Genomic DNA, 18372 nt, shown 5'->3' with positions numbered 1-18372 from the left:
GTCTTGTCATTCTATTGTACAAGCCTCAGAATTAGGAACTGCTATAGTGCTAATTTAATTTGTGTGTGTGTGTTAATTCTGCTATTAGTTTCACATACAGTATAACCACACATACTGGGAGCTTCTAGTTCTATTACATTTTTTTTTACAGTGTGGAATGTTTTTCTTCAAAAATATTTTTTTGAAAACAGTGAACTCTTTGTTAAATTAATTAATTTATTTCCTGGTACTTTTGCAATGAATAATCCTAAAAAGATTCTCTTCCTTGTTTCCTGTAATGTGATGACTGGATATGTTAATGGAAAACAAAAACAAAGAATCAATGCAACTATCATAGGTCTGTCTGATGTTCTTTCGTCATGTTCTTTGCCTGACCACTCCTTTTAAAGGTATGACTTTCCCAGAAATTATATGACTTATAAAGATGGAATGCAAAAAAATAAATATAAATATTGGGTGTGCGGTTGTGAGAGACATTCAGACACACTGGGCAGACTGATAGAATGGCTCTGACAGCGATAAGTCTTCTGTGCTTTGCAGCCTTGCTGCCTTTCCCAGGGCTGGGGGGAAGTGATGAGCACTCAGGTGAGTTTTGCTCTATAAAACCATGATTTCTGCTTCAAACGAGGAGAAACATGATTGAATTCAAATCCTTTTAGGTCTAACATCCTAAATAACATTTGAAAAGTATGATTTAATAGGATTCTCTGAGACTCTCTTGCACAAAATTTCTCTTCTTAACAGGAAAGCAGAGACCGACCCCCATTAGGGTGACTGTCATTAACAGATTTAATAACACAAACATCTCCTACTCAACAATTGCGACAGTGGGAATGCCGATGTTTGGGATCTTAAATCAACTACAAGACACGAACAACAACTTCAAGTATGGCACAAAATTTTATCAAATTATTCTGGTTTCATGTACTTTACAGGGCGTAAAACAAGCATAGTATAGTAGGTCAATAGGTTAAGGGGAAATAGGGCATCTTTTACCATGTCGGTATATTGTACAAGGTTCAGGGCTATAAGGAACTGTTGTAGTGCTAATTTCATTTTTTTGTGCTAATATTGCTACATGTATTTCTTTTAGCTTCACCTACACCATTAGCAAAAGCTATGGCATATATCTGCAGAGCGTGAACGGACTGGCTGGATCTACTGAAAACCACACATACTGGGAGCTTCTGTCGAAGAAAGGAAACACTATAACTCGACTGAACGTGGGTAAGTGTATCAGTTTAATTATATAACAGACTTTATGTCTGAATATGTGTGCAAATATATTGGAGCAAGACAGTTTTCTTAGTATTTTGGTTTCACTTTATTTACAACACAAATATAAAAGATATTATTTTTTTCCCTCAATCTTTTACAGGAATTGGCTGCTACCAACCCAAGAAAAATGAGAATTTCATCATGAATTTCACCTCTTGGGACTAAAAGGAGATTTTTCTGCTTTCACATTTATGGTTATAAATGAGACCTCTCTCATGCTGATTCAACTCTTATTATATAACTATATTAATACCATACATTAATCTTGTATCAATCATGAAGTGAATGAATAAACTTATAATTCCGTTGTATCTGCAGAAGCATAATGTTCTAATAAAATCACTTATGGAACTGAAATGTGTCTCTTTACTTTCCACAATTGTGACTAACTAACTAGATACAATCAAATGTATATTCAGCACTCATAGAGCTCCCTCTTCACCTGGCTTATGCTCAGAGGGTAACAACATTACGAGGTCATCTCTGTACTACCATACACACATAAGGGAAAAACAGAAGCATTTCCGAATGTTTAGGCTTTTGTAGAAAAGGAAAATGAATACAGATTCACTGTTTTCTATCATGTAGAGGCTGAGGGAACAAACAAAATCATTGATTTACTGCAGTTACAGTATTTGCCACTTGTTTCAACTAGCCACAATTTAAATGACTCTATAAAAACTTACTGCAGGGAGTGCAGATAAAGTCCTGACAGAATATTTCCAGTACCTTTTCCATTTTTCTATGGATTTTTTTTCTTACAGTGTGTGGTAACTTTGAAGAATTATTTTTAACACCTCTCAAAGTAACAGTACTGACAATAACAACTCTAGTTAGTGTTCTGTCTCTCATATACTATACATATATGAGACTTAAGACAGATTAAGTCTCAGTTTTGTGTGCACTTTTTGGGCAATTGCATAATTTGTGTGCAACGTCCAGCCAGACCAGGACTAACTGAGACAGGACAGTTTGGGCATCCATTTCCCATTGGACTGAGAGGCTCGGGCAGGATCTCCCACCAACACGAACCCTGGCCTGCAGTTGTATCACACTACAGAACCCACCCACCAATCACTCCCATACACCATCCCATTAAAGTCCACATCAGGCTTTCCACAATTCACTAGGGAAAAGAAAATGACAGAAGATTAAACATGAGACAAAACTCATGAAACGCATAAAAAGTTGCAGTTCACACAAGTATGCCGGTAACTATTTTGGTTGCCAATGAATTCCACTGCATGGACAGACCACAGTTGTCGCTCTTGAGCTCCTGGTGTCTGCCTTTACACCTTCCAACAGACCTGAGGGACATAGTGCAGTCTTCAGTGCTCATATTCATGCATCCTTTACCAATTTTCAATGTACAATATTTCCGAAATTTTGTCAATTTGTAAAAGCAATCTTTATACTTAGATATCTTGTTCGTTCATAAATGAATCAAGTGCTTCTCTTACCGCTTCCTAGGTCTTCCTCCACTGTGGTTATTTCAGTAAATGCAGTTAAAGGCACTTGAGTGAACACCTCTTGCAAGGACCCCAGAAACAGCAGCAGAACATTTCCTACTCTCCTATTGTTTTAATGGCGGAAATTCTTCTCCAGTACAGAAGTTGTCTATATATCTTCAGTTCTCTTCTTCTGATGAAACTCCCACTCATTTTCTAATCAGCGTTTTTTTGTTCTGTTGTCTCATATTGTAGAAGTCATAATTATGTGAATAATACAGAAAAACAATTTGCATTAGGAACTGTATTCTTTAAATGCTATTTTCCAGAACCTGTTTTCCTGCAGAGAGACAGATGGAAAGAAAGGGGAAGTGTTGCATCTTAGCTTACACTAAGCCGTTAACGCAAACTAATCTCTTAAATTCCGTTAACACACCATCCAACATCACCAGAGCAGAGAGAAAGATTATAGAGAAAGGGAGAGAGCCATAGGAAGTCTGATTTGCAGTTTAGCCAAAATATCAGTTGTGCTGATTGTAAATTTCATGTTTCTCACATCTTGTCCGGTTCGCTTCCCTAAGCAGAGTTCCTAGTGTGCTTGAGACCTGCAGTGATTGTAATTACTGTAACGACACAGATCTGTAAAAAGCGCTCAAACACTGACCTCTGACTACTGCAGTGATGCATAAACTTCTGCCTAAACCAGCACAACCTGCCTGCTGGCTCCTGTCCCGAGAGATTCAAACAAACCGTGACTGTTTTCACAGTCACACACCACACAGGATCACAGAACAAAGTGGATTATCCCCAGAACACATTCTGTACCTGAATACAAAAGCTTTCATTTTTTCACTCACAGAAGAATATATACAGTATATATACACACGTCTCTCACGCACCAAGGCTGCATTTATTTGATGGCAGCCAAATTGTAAAATACTAATACAATTTAAATGAACTATTTTAATAATATTATTTTAATATATTTTATAATGTAATTCATTCCTCCAATGGCACAACTGAAAAAAACAACAACAATAAATTACTGTCTACTTTAAATGGCAAAACAAATATATATATTACTGTTTACAAGCAAAATATTTTAATCAGAAAAGAACAAAACAAAAAGGACAATTTTTTTAAATAACTGCCATTGTTTATTTAAAATAAAATTATGTCATTTAGTATAGTCAGTTTGCCCTAAATGAATTCTTCCTTCTCAGTTAGATTATTAGGACTCAATAGCAAATAAAAGTCCTAAGGAAAGGTGTATTTTAAATAAAATAATTATAATAAATTTTAACTACTATTAAAAACAATTAATTAATTTTAACAACTACTTTGATAGAACATCAACAGAAAATGGAAGCTTCCACCAGAATGGGCCTTTCTGGACAACTGAACTGATCTAAAGTTGAAAAAATAAATACTTAAAACATACAAGTCACAGGAGCTACAGTGTTTTTGTCCATTTTGGAGCTTAGTGGAATAAATTACCATTCATTTTTGTTGAATGGAAAAAGGCAACTCACACGCTCCTCTTGACATCTCATTTTGTGACAAAAAATAATATGGGGTCATTTATGGAGTAAATTATAACAAAAATGGTCCTTTGTGAATGAACTATTCATTTAAGCACATCCTCAGAGCTAACCTGTGATTCAGCTTCATCTGTTCTGTTCAGTGCGGTGTTCAAGGGGTTTGATGATGACGACAGCATCCTCAAACACACTCTATTCCTGCTTTGGTCCCCTGTTAGTATCATAGTACTTTTTGTCACAGAGTTAATTGGAATGTCCTAATGTACCTTTTTTTCTGACACAGCAGTCTTACGGCATTGCAGTAATCAGAGATGCAGTTAAACCACCTCCATGCCCAGCTGTTGGCCAGTATCTTGTAGCTGACGCATTACAGACTTCTCCCTTGTAGAGTCTGTTTCTGAGGAGGTGCCGGCTGTCAACACCAAGAACACACTTTCTGTCTTTTCCTGTGTCCTACAGTCATTCACTCCCTCCTTTCTTATTCCTGCCTCTATATTTCCACCCATGGTGCCGAGGGGCCCCGACTCCTCCAGTTCTTCACCGGGCTGGACGTTCTGCTGGCTGGACTCACTGCTGTCCCCCTCTCCCTGCCGCTCCCGCATTAGCTGCACTGTTAGCTCCACGCTCTCATAGTGGATCAGCTGCAGGTGCATGAACCCATCTTCATGCTCTTTACACCTAAGGGATTGGTCCCATGCAAAAGACCATAGTCAAGTTAGATGGGTTAGGTTTACAGTCCACTGGAAACCCACCTCAAAATAAATGGCATCTATATGTATAGTTAACCTACTCAAAATTTTGAGTATTGCATTATGCTTTTTTCTTTTTTTTTTTTACATTTTAAGCTTTCTTTACAACAGTATTTTCTTTGAGCATTGAATCAGCATAATAGAATAATTTCTGAAGGATCATGTGACACTGAAGACTGGAGTAATGGCTGCTGAAAATTCAGCTTTGCTTCACAGGAACAAATTACATTTTAAACTGTATTCAAAGAACAGTTGTTTTAAATTGCAACCAAATTTTGCCATATTACTGCTTTGACTATATTTTAAAACAATCTTTTTTCAAAACCATAAAAATCTCCCGGATCAGAAATTTCTGAACAGGAGTGAAAGCTGAGGAAATCAGCAACGAAAACAATCTTAAACTGAGACAAGCACCCCATCAGTGAAAGACCATCTAATGTTTATTACAAACAAAACTAGAAAGAGCTTTCTAAAAATCAAAAGCAAAGTGAGACTAGACTACAAGAAAGGAGGAAGTCTTCATACCTAAATCTCGGGTGCCCTGAAAGCCATTTGAAATGATGTTTCTTGCGTAGGTGGGCAATGAGGTTGTTCCCCCGGGTGAAGCATTGCTCACACACATGACACTTATAGCGGGGAGTGTCATCACCCTAAATTCAAAACAGCAAATAAATTTTTAGCTAATCTGAAGCTATGAGCTGAATATGAATGCAAATGTAATGATATAAAATTGTATTCACTTTTTGGCGCACATTTAGTTTTATCTTGTTTCCTCACAATGTTTCACACAATGTTTTCTGCCTTTGTATTTTATACATTTACCATGGATATAATTGTTGCTGGCTGTATGAGAGAAGTTACATCTATAGAAGTTCCCACATTAATTATTTCTAGATTAGATATTTCATTTTTATAGATCAAACCTTGGACCTTATCATTATAAGAGTCCTTCCTACTAAAACTATTCTTACTTCAATTACAGGCTATAAAACACAAGTCTAATAGAAATAACATTAGCCTGTTTACATTTGAAATAATTATTAACAGTTCTGAATGTAACAATGAATAACCAAGTCAGCATATTAGAATGTTTTCTGAAGGATCATGTGACACTGAAGACTGGAGTAACATCTGTAGACGTTCCCACATTAATCATTTCTAGATTAGATAGATTTATCATTACAAGAGTCCTTCCTACTAAAACAATTCTTACTTCAGGCTGTAAAACACAAGTCTCTCTACATTCGAAATAAAGAACAATTGGTAAAACAACATTAGTCCTAAATGTACTAATTTTATATATTACTGAAAGCTTATCCTAATTTTTATGGCCATATTCACAGCCAAAAATAAAATGAAAATAATTTGTTACATGTCTTTCCAAACCTGAACACAATAGAAGTTGTTTTGTGATTTTATATTGAAGTCATAATAGGTAGATATGAATGTGGCTGGCATTTTCTGCCTGGCTCACCTCATGAACACGTTTGTAGTGGTTCTTGATTGAGTAAAGGGAGCGGGTGGAGTAGTCGAAATCAGCAAAGTCACATCGATATGCTGGCTCACTGCTGTGCGTGTCTAAATGCTTCCGCAAGTCTATCAGGTTTTTACAGCTAAAAAACCAGACAAGCAAACCAACTGACAGATCATGTTCTGACAAGCAGGTCTTAAATGGCAGACTAAAAGATTAGAAATATGCAGGGATTATGACTGTCTCTGGTAATGAAGTGACCCAACCTGTACTCGCAGTAGTCACAACTGTAAGGCTTCTCGTTGGAATGACGAAACTTGATATGGTTTCTCAGAGAGGATGGTGATGGACAGGTCATATCACACAGTGGACATTTATAATGGTTGACTTTGATCAGAGAACAGAGAAGAAATTCCATTAGGCAATAAATGCCTGCGAGGTCCAATACAGCAGAACAAAGTACAACCTCTATGACACTTAACATACAAAAAGACCAATACCATGGTTCCTCATGTGGTCTCTCAGCAGCCTCTCAGTGGCAAAACGTTTAGAGCAGTGAGAAGATTGAAATCTTTGACCTACAGACACAAATGGGTGCAATGAGCCATGCTAATCAATTTTTTTGTTATGTTCAATAAAAGAATTCAAAGTGTCCAATTCGTTCAATACAGAGGGTTTTCAAATTCTGTTATTGCTGTTTCTGCAGGTGTACCACCTCAAACACAATGCCCTCACCTTCAATGGAGGTCTGTCGTCGAATGTGGTCAAAGAACTCTCCACAGGTCGGACATGCCGAGCGGAAACTTTCCACCAGCTTTTCCTGTGTGTGGCTACGCATGTGCTCTCGCAACTTAAACCTGCCCTTGAAAGAGGCCTCACAGTCTAGAAATAAGAAGGAAACGTTTTCTCAAAAATGTGCAGAAGTCATTATGAGCAGGGAAACTTTTAAGGATCATTCATACAACTAAGATGATTAACATCATCTGCCATGGGGTTCACTATAGGTAGCACAAATATGGTACGGAACAGACAAAATGGACAAATAATCAACTTTATTATTAACACAAGGTAGCAGTCTTGACTTTATGAAATATAATCAATGATTATTCTGTTCTGTCTGATTCTGTACAGCTGCCGCCAACCACTAGGGGGCCTCAGCAAACTTCCAAGGGGTCTTTATTGAAAAAAGAATAAAATAAAATAAATAAAAAAAACTTTTAATAAAAATAAGCTAAAATTATGGATTTTTATTTATTTATTTATTTATTTAAAGAATTAGGGTTCCCACTCAATACATAAGGTAGCCTATTTTTAAAGGTGTGAATTTTTGGACCTAAAAAAGTCACTTTATAATGAATATACATTTTTATAGTTATGCTTAAAAATTGTTTTATAATAAAAAAATTATTATAATTATTATATTATAATATTATATAATAATAATTTTTTTTTTTTTTAATAGAAATGCCATGAATGCTAAGATTTTTTTTTATGTCCTTTTCATTAATGCTTCTCCTCTAAATTACAAACTAGAAAAATTATAGGGCTTTAGAATATACACTACCAGTCAAAAGTTTGGGATCAGTAAGTCTCTTATGCTCATCAAAAATAGAGGAAAAAAAAAGAACAGTAATCTTGCAAAATGTTATTACAATATAAAATAATGGTTTCTATTTTATATCCTTTATATATATATATATATATATATATATATATATTATATATATATATATATATATATATATATATATATATATATATAATATATATATATATATATATATATATATATATATATTATATATATATATATATATATATATAAATATGTCACGATTTTTTGTAGGGCTGTCAAATGATTAATCACGATTAATCACATCCAAAATAAAAGTTTTGTTTACATAATATATGTGTGTATACTGTGTATATTTATTATGTATATATAAATACACACACATGCATGTATATATTTAAGAAGAATATGTTATGTTTATATATTAAATATATTTATATATAATATAAAATATAAGAATATAAATATATAAATGTATATACATGTAAATATTTTCTAAATATATAATTTATGTGTGTGTATTTATATATACATAATAAATATACCCTGTACACACACATATATTATGTAAAACAAAAACTTTTATTTTGGATTCTACTAACCTTTACCAATCAACAAACATACCCAATATCTCTGCGATGCAAAGCTGAATTTCCATTACCCATTATTCCAGTATAAAGTGTCATATGATCCTTAAATCATTCTAATATGATAATTTATTTTTTATTTATTTTTTTCAGGATTCTTTGATGAATAAAAAGTTAAAAAAACAGCATTTATACAAAATATAAATATTTTCTAACAATATAAATCTTTGCTTTCACTTCTAAAAGTTTTAATTTCTTTAAAAAAAAAGAAAGAATAAAAATTTACTGACCCCAAACTTTTGAACTGTAGTGTATATTGTTAAAAAGATTTCTATTTTAAATAAATGCTCTTCTTTTTAACTTTTTATTCATCAAAGAATCCCGAAAAAAAAATATTACAGGTTCCAAAAAAAAAAATATTAAGCAGCACAACAGTTTCCAGCACTGATAATAAATCAGCATATTAGAATGATTTCTGAAGGATCATGTGACACCGAAGACTAGAGTAATGATGCTGAAAATTCAGCTTTGCATCACAAGAATAAATTAGATTTGAATGTACTGTATATTAAAATAGAAAAACATTGTTTTACATCATAATATCTCACAATATTAAATGTTCCTGTATTTTCGATCAAATAAATGCAGCCTTCATGAGCATCAGAAACTCCATAAAAAAAAAAAAAACATTAAAAATCATTCTGATCCAAACTTTTGACCGATAGTGTAGTTGTGGACAATGGAGGAACCTTGAAGTTATTTCTTACCTTTCCAGCCACAGAACAACACATTCTCTTCATTAGCCTCGAGACAATGGGCATGCATCTCCACATGTCTGTAGAACCACTCTGGATTATCCATACACATCTGAATAGAAACAGAGCACTTTATTTTTAAAGCACTGCCAAACAGAATACATATAATAGTAAAATAAAAACCCTCCCACTTATTCTTCACACCTCAATAAACCTGATTTGACAAGCCACATACAGTAATATATAATCTAAATCTACTTAAAAAAAATTGCTTTCATACCTCACAGTGCTCCCAAAGACAAAGGAAGTTCTCTTGGACCTCAGGCACAATGTTGCGGTTATGGAGGCCGACCGAACAGGCACCCATGTCGCTGTGGCCGTTGAGTATTGCAAGACCCCATTGTTTCAACTTGGTGTGGTAGCAATGGAAGAACATGTGTCTGAGAAGCTCTGCATTTCCTTCCACTGAGCAGAAGCCACAATCTCTCCACAGACAGTTATGCTCCTCTTCTGTAAAACATGCAGACGAGCCAAGTATTGATTATGGATCAGGCCAATAGAGTCAGTGCCCTGGGGACTCTGACTGCCCAGAAACCTTGAGCTGAGACACCTGCTGAGGCTCAACACTTAGAAATAATCCACCGCTGATGATTTAACATTAATAAAGACAGACGAGCTGTGCATAAAAATGTGCCAGAAACTGTTAATGCAATGAAGAAAACTAGCACATCCTCAGCATTAATAGTCCCCTTTGAACACATTCAACCTGAACTGAACTGCTATATTGTTATCTATTTAGCAAATGTATGGTATGTTTATTCTTAAAATTGAACTCATTTATAATTTTACATCTCACAAATGCAACAAGAAGAGGCTTTCATAGCAGTGCTGTTAAATTGAGTGTTTTAATCGCTTTTATTTTCAGTTTTCATTTATTTTAGTTTCTTTCTTTTTTTTTTTTTACTATATTTGTTATGTGCATAGTATTTTATTTTTATTTGATTTAATTTTTAGTTAATTTTAGTACTTCAACTTCAGCTTATTTCAGTTTAAGTTCCTTCGGTTTAAAATGAATTAAAAATGAAAAATTATGTTATAATATATATAAACCTCTCAGGTTTCACTTCATTTCTGTTTCGTAGAATAAACAAAGTCATATAGGTTTGAACGTGGGGGTTCAAATTTATTTATTTATAAATTTATTTATTAAATAAAATTTATATATATTTTTTTTCATTTAAAAAGTCATTAGAAGTAGTCCATATGACTGATATTCTGTTCCAATACAGCTGCTCTGTGTGAGGAACAGGCCAAATTTAAGCTGTTAAGGGGTCATATACAGTAGTCAACATTTGAAGTGGATCATAAAAGTTCATCAAAGTTAAACTAGGACGTTAAGAACGGGTATTGTTTTAGTTTTAGGACAACTTTGATGAAAGGTTTTGATCCACTTCAAATGTTGACTAGTGTATGTTGTATGGATGGACTACATCAGATGATTTTCCACCCTTCGCTAGATGTGACATCCACAGTCACTATTCATTTTCAGTGCATGGAGAACATATTCTTCAAAAAAATTCCTATTATGTTCCATAAAAAAAGTTTGGAACAATATGGTGTTGAATAAATGATGAGAATGTTCATTTTGGGGTGAACTATCCCTTTAAGATACGAAAAATAAGTAAATATCTGCTTCCATTGTAAGACACCTCAACGCTGACACCTGACACTATCAAGAGTCGGACGCACCTGGTAAGTCTGTCTCACTGTCCACGGCAGCTTCATAATGTTTCTCCACGTGCTGGCAGAACTCCTGCATCCTGTCAAACGTGTCCTGACACGAGCCCCACTCACACGCCAGCTCGAGCTGCAGCTCCTCTCTGCGCAGGGCGCGTTTACCCGACCGGGGCATCACGCAGCGCAGAATGTAAAGCACAGTGTGTGGTCCTCCAGTCTTCTGAAACACAGTCAAGTCATATGCGAGATCTAACGTGACTCTAGTTCTGCACACCGCAGATCGAGCAATCTTTTCACAGCTGCCAGGTTGTTTTTAAAGGCAATGAACATTTATATTCACTACAGGTCCTTCTCAAAAAATTAGCATATTGTGAAAAAGTTCATTATTTTCCATAATGTAATGATAAAAATTAAACTTTCATATATTTAGATTCATTGCACACCAACTGGAATATTTCAGGTCTTTTTATTGTTTTAATACTGATGATTTTGGCATACAGCTCATGAAACCCAAAATTCCTATCTCAAAAAATTAGCATATCATGAAAAGGTTCTCTAAACGAGCTATTAACCTAATCATCTGAATCAACTAATTAACTCTAAACACCTGCAAAAGATTCCTGAGGCTTTTAAAAACTCCCAGCCTGGTTCATTACTCAAAACCGCAATCATGGGTAAGACTGACGACCTGACTGCTGTCCAGAAGGCCATCATTGACACCCTCAAGCGAGAGGGTAAGACACAGAAAGACATTTCTGAACGAATAGGCTGTTCCCAGAGTGCTGTATCAAGGCACCTCAGTGGGAAGTCTGTGGGAAGGAAAAAGTGTGGCAAAAAACGCTGCACAACGAGAAGAGGTGACCGGACCCTGAGGAAGATTGTGGAGAAGGACCGATTCCAGACCTTGGGGGACCTGCGGAAGCAGTGGACTGAGTCTGGAGTAGAAACATCCAGAGCCACCGTGCACAGGCGTGTGCTTTTGAACCAGAAACAGCGGCAGAAGCGCCTGACCTGGGCTACAGAGAAGCAGCACTGGACTGTTGCTCAGTGGTCCAAAGTACTTTTTTTTTTTCGGATGAAAGCAAATTTTGCATGTCATTCGGAAGATCAAGGTGCCAGAGTCTGGAGGAAGACTGGGGAGAAGGAAATGCCAAAAATGCCTGAAGTCCAGTGTCAAGTACCCACAGTCAGTGATGGTCTGGGGTGCCATGTCAGCTGCTGGTGTTGGTCCACTGTGTTTTATCAAGGGCAGGGTCAATGCAGCTAGCTATCAGGAGATTTTGGAGCACTTCATGCTTCAATCTGCTGAAAAGCTTTATGGAGATGAAGATTTCGTTTTTCAGCACGACCTGGCACACCTGCTCACAGTGCCAAAACCACTGGTAAATGGTTTACTGACCATGGTATTGCTGTGCTCAATTGGCCTGCCAACTCTCCTGACCTGAACCCCATAGAGAATCTGTGGGATATTGTGAAGAAGAAAGTTGAGAGACGCAAGACCCAATACTCTGGATGAGCTTAAGGCCGCTATCGAAGCATCCTGGGCCTCCATAACACCTCAGCAGTGCCACAGGCTGATTGCCTCCATGCCACGCCGCATTGAAGCAGTCATTTCTGCAAAAGGATTCCCGACCAAGTATTGAGTGCATAACTGAACATAATTATTTGAAGGTTGACTTTTTTTGTATTAAAAACACTTTTCTTTTATTGGTCGGATGAAATATGCTAATTTTTTTGAGATAGGAATTTTGGGTTTTCATGACCTGTATACCAAAATCATCAGTGTTAAAACAATAAAAGACCTGAAATATTTCAGTTGGTGTGCAATGAATCTAAAATATATGAAAGTTTAGTTTTTATCATTACATTATGGAAAATAATGAACTTTTTCACAATATGCTATTTTTTTTGAGAAGGACCTGTATATGAACTTCCCCAAAATGGTTACCTCCAACATATGAAAACGTATTAATTACCACAGCTAGCAGATTTGTGAAATCATAGACAAAGTTGTTCCCTAGCATGAGACATAGCTGGTTAGCAAAACAAAACAGCAAGTGAACACTCTGCCTGCATTTTGTTGACTAGTGGCTTTTTAATAGCTTCGGTTGAGAATAATTAAATGTTTTAATTCAAGGACATTTCGTGAGGGAACGCATCTGCGGTTGTTTAAAAAGACTGAACGATAACTCACCTCCTGCAAATACTGCAAACATTTCCTGACTTTTTCCCACGAAACAACCAAACCAATCAGAATTCAACTTTGCGGCGTCACGTTCAAATCGCAGCCAATCAAATTGCAGCCTAGCAGTACATCACCGTTATCATTCCCTCCAACCCATAAAAAGTGTTCCACAGCTCGATTTGCACTTTGTATTCAGTGGCGGTACAGTCTATGCTTACAACCCTAAAACAAACAAACAAACAAACAAACAAACAAAAAAGGTTTACTTGCTGTATGGCAATACTTAAAGTAATTCTGCTTTGGAATTGGAACAATATTGTTGTACTATACTAACAGATCTAAAGAGAAGCTTGCATTCTAATAATCAGGAAATAGAGATCATTTAAACTGTAATTGTATTATATTAATTATATTAAGTAAATATTTTCCAGATAATATTTTATCAATTTCCTATCATTTTAGGACAATTGCAAACAAAAGCCAATTATTTAATTTTGAAAACATTATGTTCTCATTAAAATACTAAACTTTCTATAGTATAAAAAGGTTATTATATTAAGCTTATATGCTAACTTTGTATTTTAAGAAGGGGGCCATCAAATTTGAGAACCTGGAAAACCCTCACAGTAAATAATTGAAAATTGAGTGCTTTTTATTAGTATTGACTGGGTTACATTTGGTTTCTCGTCTGAATACCGCATGAGAATAGTACAAATATAAAGCATATGAAATATAGAATAACTGATTTATAAAACAATAAAAATATAAAGCACATTTTCCTTTCCGGAAGCTAGTGTGTCCCACTGACATTGTTGGTTTATTAAAATGAGTCAAAGACATTATATTAGATCTGACACACAAAAAATATAACTGCATATATAAAGTAATCTTTCAGAAATGTTCCCAAAAATTTCACCAACTGCCTAAAATATCCCTGACTGTAACATTTTCACATAATCCTTCAAAATAGAACCCTCTTTTCGGGTCAACCCAAATTATTGGAAATCTTTATGCAGACACTGTTCATTATCTACAGAGCTTTCATGTCCCAATGAGAATTTAGGGCATATGTATAGACTGTCCTTACACATACAGAGAAGCTGTAGGACAGGGGGTATAGTAATCATTCTTACAACAATCAGTTTTGTTTCATTTTTTTTTTTCAAATGAAAGCAGCAGGTTGTGAAGTCTCTCAGGAGCTTCAGTGGTCTAGACGTCGTAGAACAGACGCACAAGATGATACCGGATTCCAAACGCCACGGCACTCCCCAAGACCTGAGAAAGAAATATAATATTATTTCAATCCATCAAAACATCCGTTTCCTTTGAAGAACCAGGATTTACACTATCTTTGAAAACCTGCATACGTGAGGTAGCCTTAATTCTGAAAGTTTGATTTCTACACCTGGAGAAGTCATGTAAATTAATCAGATCTTAAAAAGACATGGGCATTTTTATAATGAATATACATTTTGCAAGTTATGCCAATCTCTAAAGTGTTTTATCAGGTAGAAATTGTATAGACACAATTTCAAACCACTTTGAATTGAAATAACCATAGTTTAGCACATTAGCTCTCAAGGGATTCACCTGTATTAACAGCATGATTGCAGTCAGGTTTCTCTCATGGGTAGGTCCCAGCACTTTTAGTACCAGGTTGATAAGAGTCATGTTGTTACACTCAATAAACTCATCATCTCCTTCCTGCCCTCTACGCACATCCAGGAGCCATAACATTTCTGCCACCTGCAGGATAAAAGAGGAAATCACATTCAAACATAGAGGGAATATCAATGCTCCTGGCTCTTTTTGTTGCAGAAGAACCATTCTTTTTAAACAAACATTCGTAAACCTATTTATAATGATACACTCTTACAGTGGCATGTGTGTTTACCTCCAGAATAAGTCGTCCTAATTTGCCCAGGTCCTTCTGTTTGAATTTGGAGTAGCTCATGCCAAGCTTTCCTGTGTCAGACTGTAACCTGCATTAATTAGTTTTAGAGGTCAAGCTCTCATCTCACAACCATCTCATAACCAAAGAGTTTAACACTTTAAATGCCCACATATTAAATTAACCTTCAGTGACTGTCAAAATAAATTCTACTGCAAATAACAAGGAATCTTTGTTATAGCTTGATTTCAAAATGTTAGTGTAATAACCCACCTAGGCAGGCGATGTCTTGGACAGGGGATAATGTGAAACAGCTGAGGCAGAGAGTAAATGAAGTTGATGACTTGGGGGATGAAGAAAAGCAGCATGGTCTTACTGAAGTGGCCGAGTATCCCAACCACTGCAAACGTCATTCCAGCAAAGTAACAGAAAGTGTCTCCCACAAACACAGAGGAAGGATACCTGATATGAGATATTCAGAGTTACATATTTGCTCAAATAGAACTATTTGTCAGGCTTAACTTACAGAGTTCAGTTTTTTAATTGGCCTGTCTTAAACTAAAGTAAGTACAGATGATCAAATAGCAACAGTTTTAACAAACCAGTTGTGGTAGAAGAGGGCTAATGTGGTGAAGAAAAAGGGAATCATGAAGAACAAAGAGAAAACATGATCATCCCTGTAGTCTCCTGAAAGAGAAACGTTAATCAAAGATCAGTTGAACAACGTAAGTTAGAGAATGTAGCTAAAGACCTATTCAAATAAACACCAGACAGTGTCAGAGAGGTTTAAGAAATTTAGGATCATGTGACACTGAAAACTGAGTAATGGCTTCTGAGAACTGAGTTTCGCCATCACGGGAATAAATTACATTCAAATATATTCAAATAAAAACAGTTATTTTACAATATTACTGTATTTAACTGATCAAATAAATACACGCTTTGTGAGCATAAGAGATTAATTATTTCATACCTTGAACAGTATTGTATATATAAAGTATGCATATTTTAAGGGATTTAAATCTTAGGTGGAAATTTGCTAAAACAGGTTGAATATAAACCCTCCTCTCACCATTGAGCTCCAGTAAATTAAAGAGGATGATGGAGCCAGATATGAAGAGAGCTTGCCCTGACTCAATGCCATTGATACCAGCCAAGATGTTAATGGCATTTGTGCAGAACACAGCCAACATTCCCATATATACATAATACAGAATGCCTGAAATAAAGTATATAAAAAATGCTTAGAATATCAACAATCATACATATCAAACACGAGTGCAATAGAATTAAGCCATACAGAGCACCAGACATTTAAGCTGTCAAACTCACCCAAGTCCAGATGCATCCCCAGCAGGACACGGAAAGGTTTGGGCACGACGATGACAGTGTTGCCAAAGTTAGTGAAGTAGACCATGAGTAGAGGCAGGGAGGCTATAGTGGGCAGCATTAGCTTGTGTCTCCATCGTAGGTTCAGAACATCATCAGCAAAGCCCAGGAATATCATGCAGCAGATGGCCAACAAAGCACCAATCAGTTGCACAAACTACATGGAAGTATGCACAAAAGCTTTTTTTTAAAAGAAGTTTCTAATGCTCCCCCAGACTGTATTTATTTGATTAAAAATAAAGTAAAAACAGCAATACTGTGAAATATTATTACAAATTTTATACAATATGTGATTTCTATTATAATATATTTTAAAATATAATGTATTCCTGTGATCAGAGACAGTCTTTAGTGTCACACAATCCTTCAGAAACCATTATAATATGCTAATTTGCTGCTCATGAAACATTTCTTATTATCAACGCTAAAAAAGATTGTAATTATTAATATTTTTGTGGATAACATGATAAAGCTTAAGCTTTTGTAACATTATAAATGTCTCTGCTGTCACTTTTAATTTAATGCATCCTTGCTGAATAAAAGTATTAAAAACCCGAACCCAAACGTTTGGACAGTAGTGTAAGTGGTGAATTCTTGAAATGTGTGTATTATTTATGATTAGTGGGTGATTATGTCACCTCGTTGTGAGGGAACCGTTGACACCGCTCTCCCATGAAGCAATGGAGGAAGGGCACAGGGATGAAGAGGAAGAGAATGATGAGGAAGACTGTGCCACTGATTACACCTTGCGATTCAGGCCTGGTTAATACGGGAAAGAGAAAGGAGTTCATTTCAGGTTCCAGACATCAAATTGCAATACATACTTTTGATGTAAAAAACAACCACTTACACCTCTTTCTTTATGGTTTTATTTAGGTCCATGCCATAGAGTCTTGCAGATATGAAATGATCCTTAAAAGCAGGAATAAGCTTGACAGTTGCAATGCAGCCAAGTGCAGACATACAACAGTTAATGATAAGAGGAAGAGCAGGAATTGGAGACATCTTCTCCGTGGACTAACACGATATAAAAATACAATATACTGTATCTACTGTACTATAAGAGTTATATGCCGATGAATCTAGTTGAAAACAGCGTTCGCTTTCTGTCAGCAACATTCAAAACTTTTATGTTGCACATGCATAGTGAAGCTGTCATTGGCTTAACATGTTTCTTCGAGGTTGACAAACATTGTATTACATTTCGATTCAAATACAACCCTACACCACATAGTTGTATGAAATCACAAAAAAAAAAAACCTGCCCAAATAAGCACCGGTTCAGGTTGTGAGTTACTAGTTACTCGTAAGCTTATCTGGCGTCAAAACGTGATAGATACGTCAGTTTACTGTGCAGGTTTGGCTCTGATCTCGTCACAAAATCCACGTCTACTTCCGTCAACATACTGTCTCCCGTCCGCCGAGTGGTTACATCAAAACAACTTGCTTATTATACTCGCATAAGCGGATGGTACGACAATAAAAGCTTCGATGCGCAATACTGTTAAATACACGGTAGTGATAAGGCAAGTCTGTTATCAGAGAAATACGTAAATATGTTTGTTATCATCCTGGGTTCGGTCGAACCTTCGCAGACGTAACACAAACGGAAACTAAATGAATAGTGCGGTAAAGGTCCCATTTTCTAATCTGAAACAATTACATGTTGTGATATGTATGACTCTAATAGTATAAATATGATTTTTTTTTTAAATACCAAATAATAAAAAAAAAGCAATAATACGTTGTATTATTATTTTTTTGTTCT

The 18372-nt window shown here is 35.7% G+C and overlaps 2 protein-coding genes and 1 long non-coding RNA gene across 4 annotated transcripts; all 3 read right to left on the bottom strand.

Annotated features, from left to right (window-relative positions):
* Positions 1–14: 14 nt before the first annotated feature.
* LOC122144807 lies at positions 15–3675 on the bottom strand. Its single transcript, XR_006159845.1, has 2 exons — positions 2739–3675; positions 15–2585 (listed from the first exon to the last, which is right to left on the bottom strand). It is a non-coding gene; the product is annotated as an uncharacterized LOC122144807 (long non-coding RNA).
* Positions 3676–3863: 188 nt separating this feature from the next.
* On the bottom strand, positions 3864–13481 carry LOC109078622 (histone H4 transcription factor-like). Of its 2 annotated transcripts, none has more exons than XM_042755966.1 (10): positions 13334–13481; positions 11152–11356; positions 9683–9912; positions 9415–9514; positions 7223–7369; positions 6988–7065; positions 6754–6874; positions 6491–6629; positions 5542–5666; positions 3864–4945 (listed from the first exon to the last, which is right to left on the bottom strand). In XM_042755966.1, exons 2-10 carry the CDS (start codon positions 11312–11314, stop codon positions 4585–4587), a joined length of 1464 nt encoding a protein of 487 aa, XP_042611900.1. In that variant the 5' UTR covers positions 11315–11356; positions 13334–13481; the 3' UTR covers positions 3864–4584. The 2 variants fall into 2 exon arrangements, with proteins under 2 accessions (XP_042611900.1, XP_042611897.1); XM_042755963.1 differs by having other exon boundaries at positions 11152–11359; positions 13334–13479.
* A 477-nt stretch (positions 13482–13958) lies between these two features.
* LOC109083982 (UDP-N-acetylglucosamine--dolichyl-phosphate N-acetylglucosaminephosphotransferase-like) lies at positions 13959–18216 on the bottom strand. The gene is made up of 9 exons (XM_019098710.2): positions 17455–18216; positions 17243–17363; positions 16548–16761; positions 16288–16434; positions 15818–15902; positions 15489–15677; positions 15219–15306; positions 14915–15070; positions 13959–14599 (listed from the first exon to the last, which is right to left on the bottom strand). Exons 1-9 carry the CDS (start codon positions 17607–17609, stop codon positions 14534–14536), a joined length of 1221 nt encoding a protein of 406 aa, XP_018954255.1. The 5' UTR covers positions 17610–18216; the 3' UTR covers positions 13959–14533.
* Between the last annotated feature and the right edge of the window lie 156 nt (positions 18217–18372).

This window comes from Cyprinus carpio, chromosome A5 (genome assembly GCF_018340385.1).
Source record: "Cyprinus carpio isolate SPL01 chromosome A5, ASM1834038v1, whole genome shotgun sequence".
NCBI lineage: Eukaryota > Metazoa > Chordata > Actinopteri > Cypriniformes > Cyprinidae > Cyprinus > Cyprinus carpio.
Note: the sequence above shows the minus strand (reverse complement) of the source record. Positions and strands in the feature narration are given on the sequence as shown.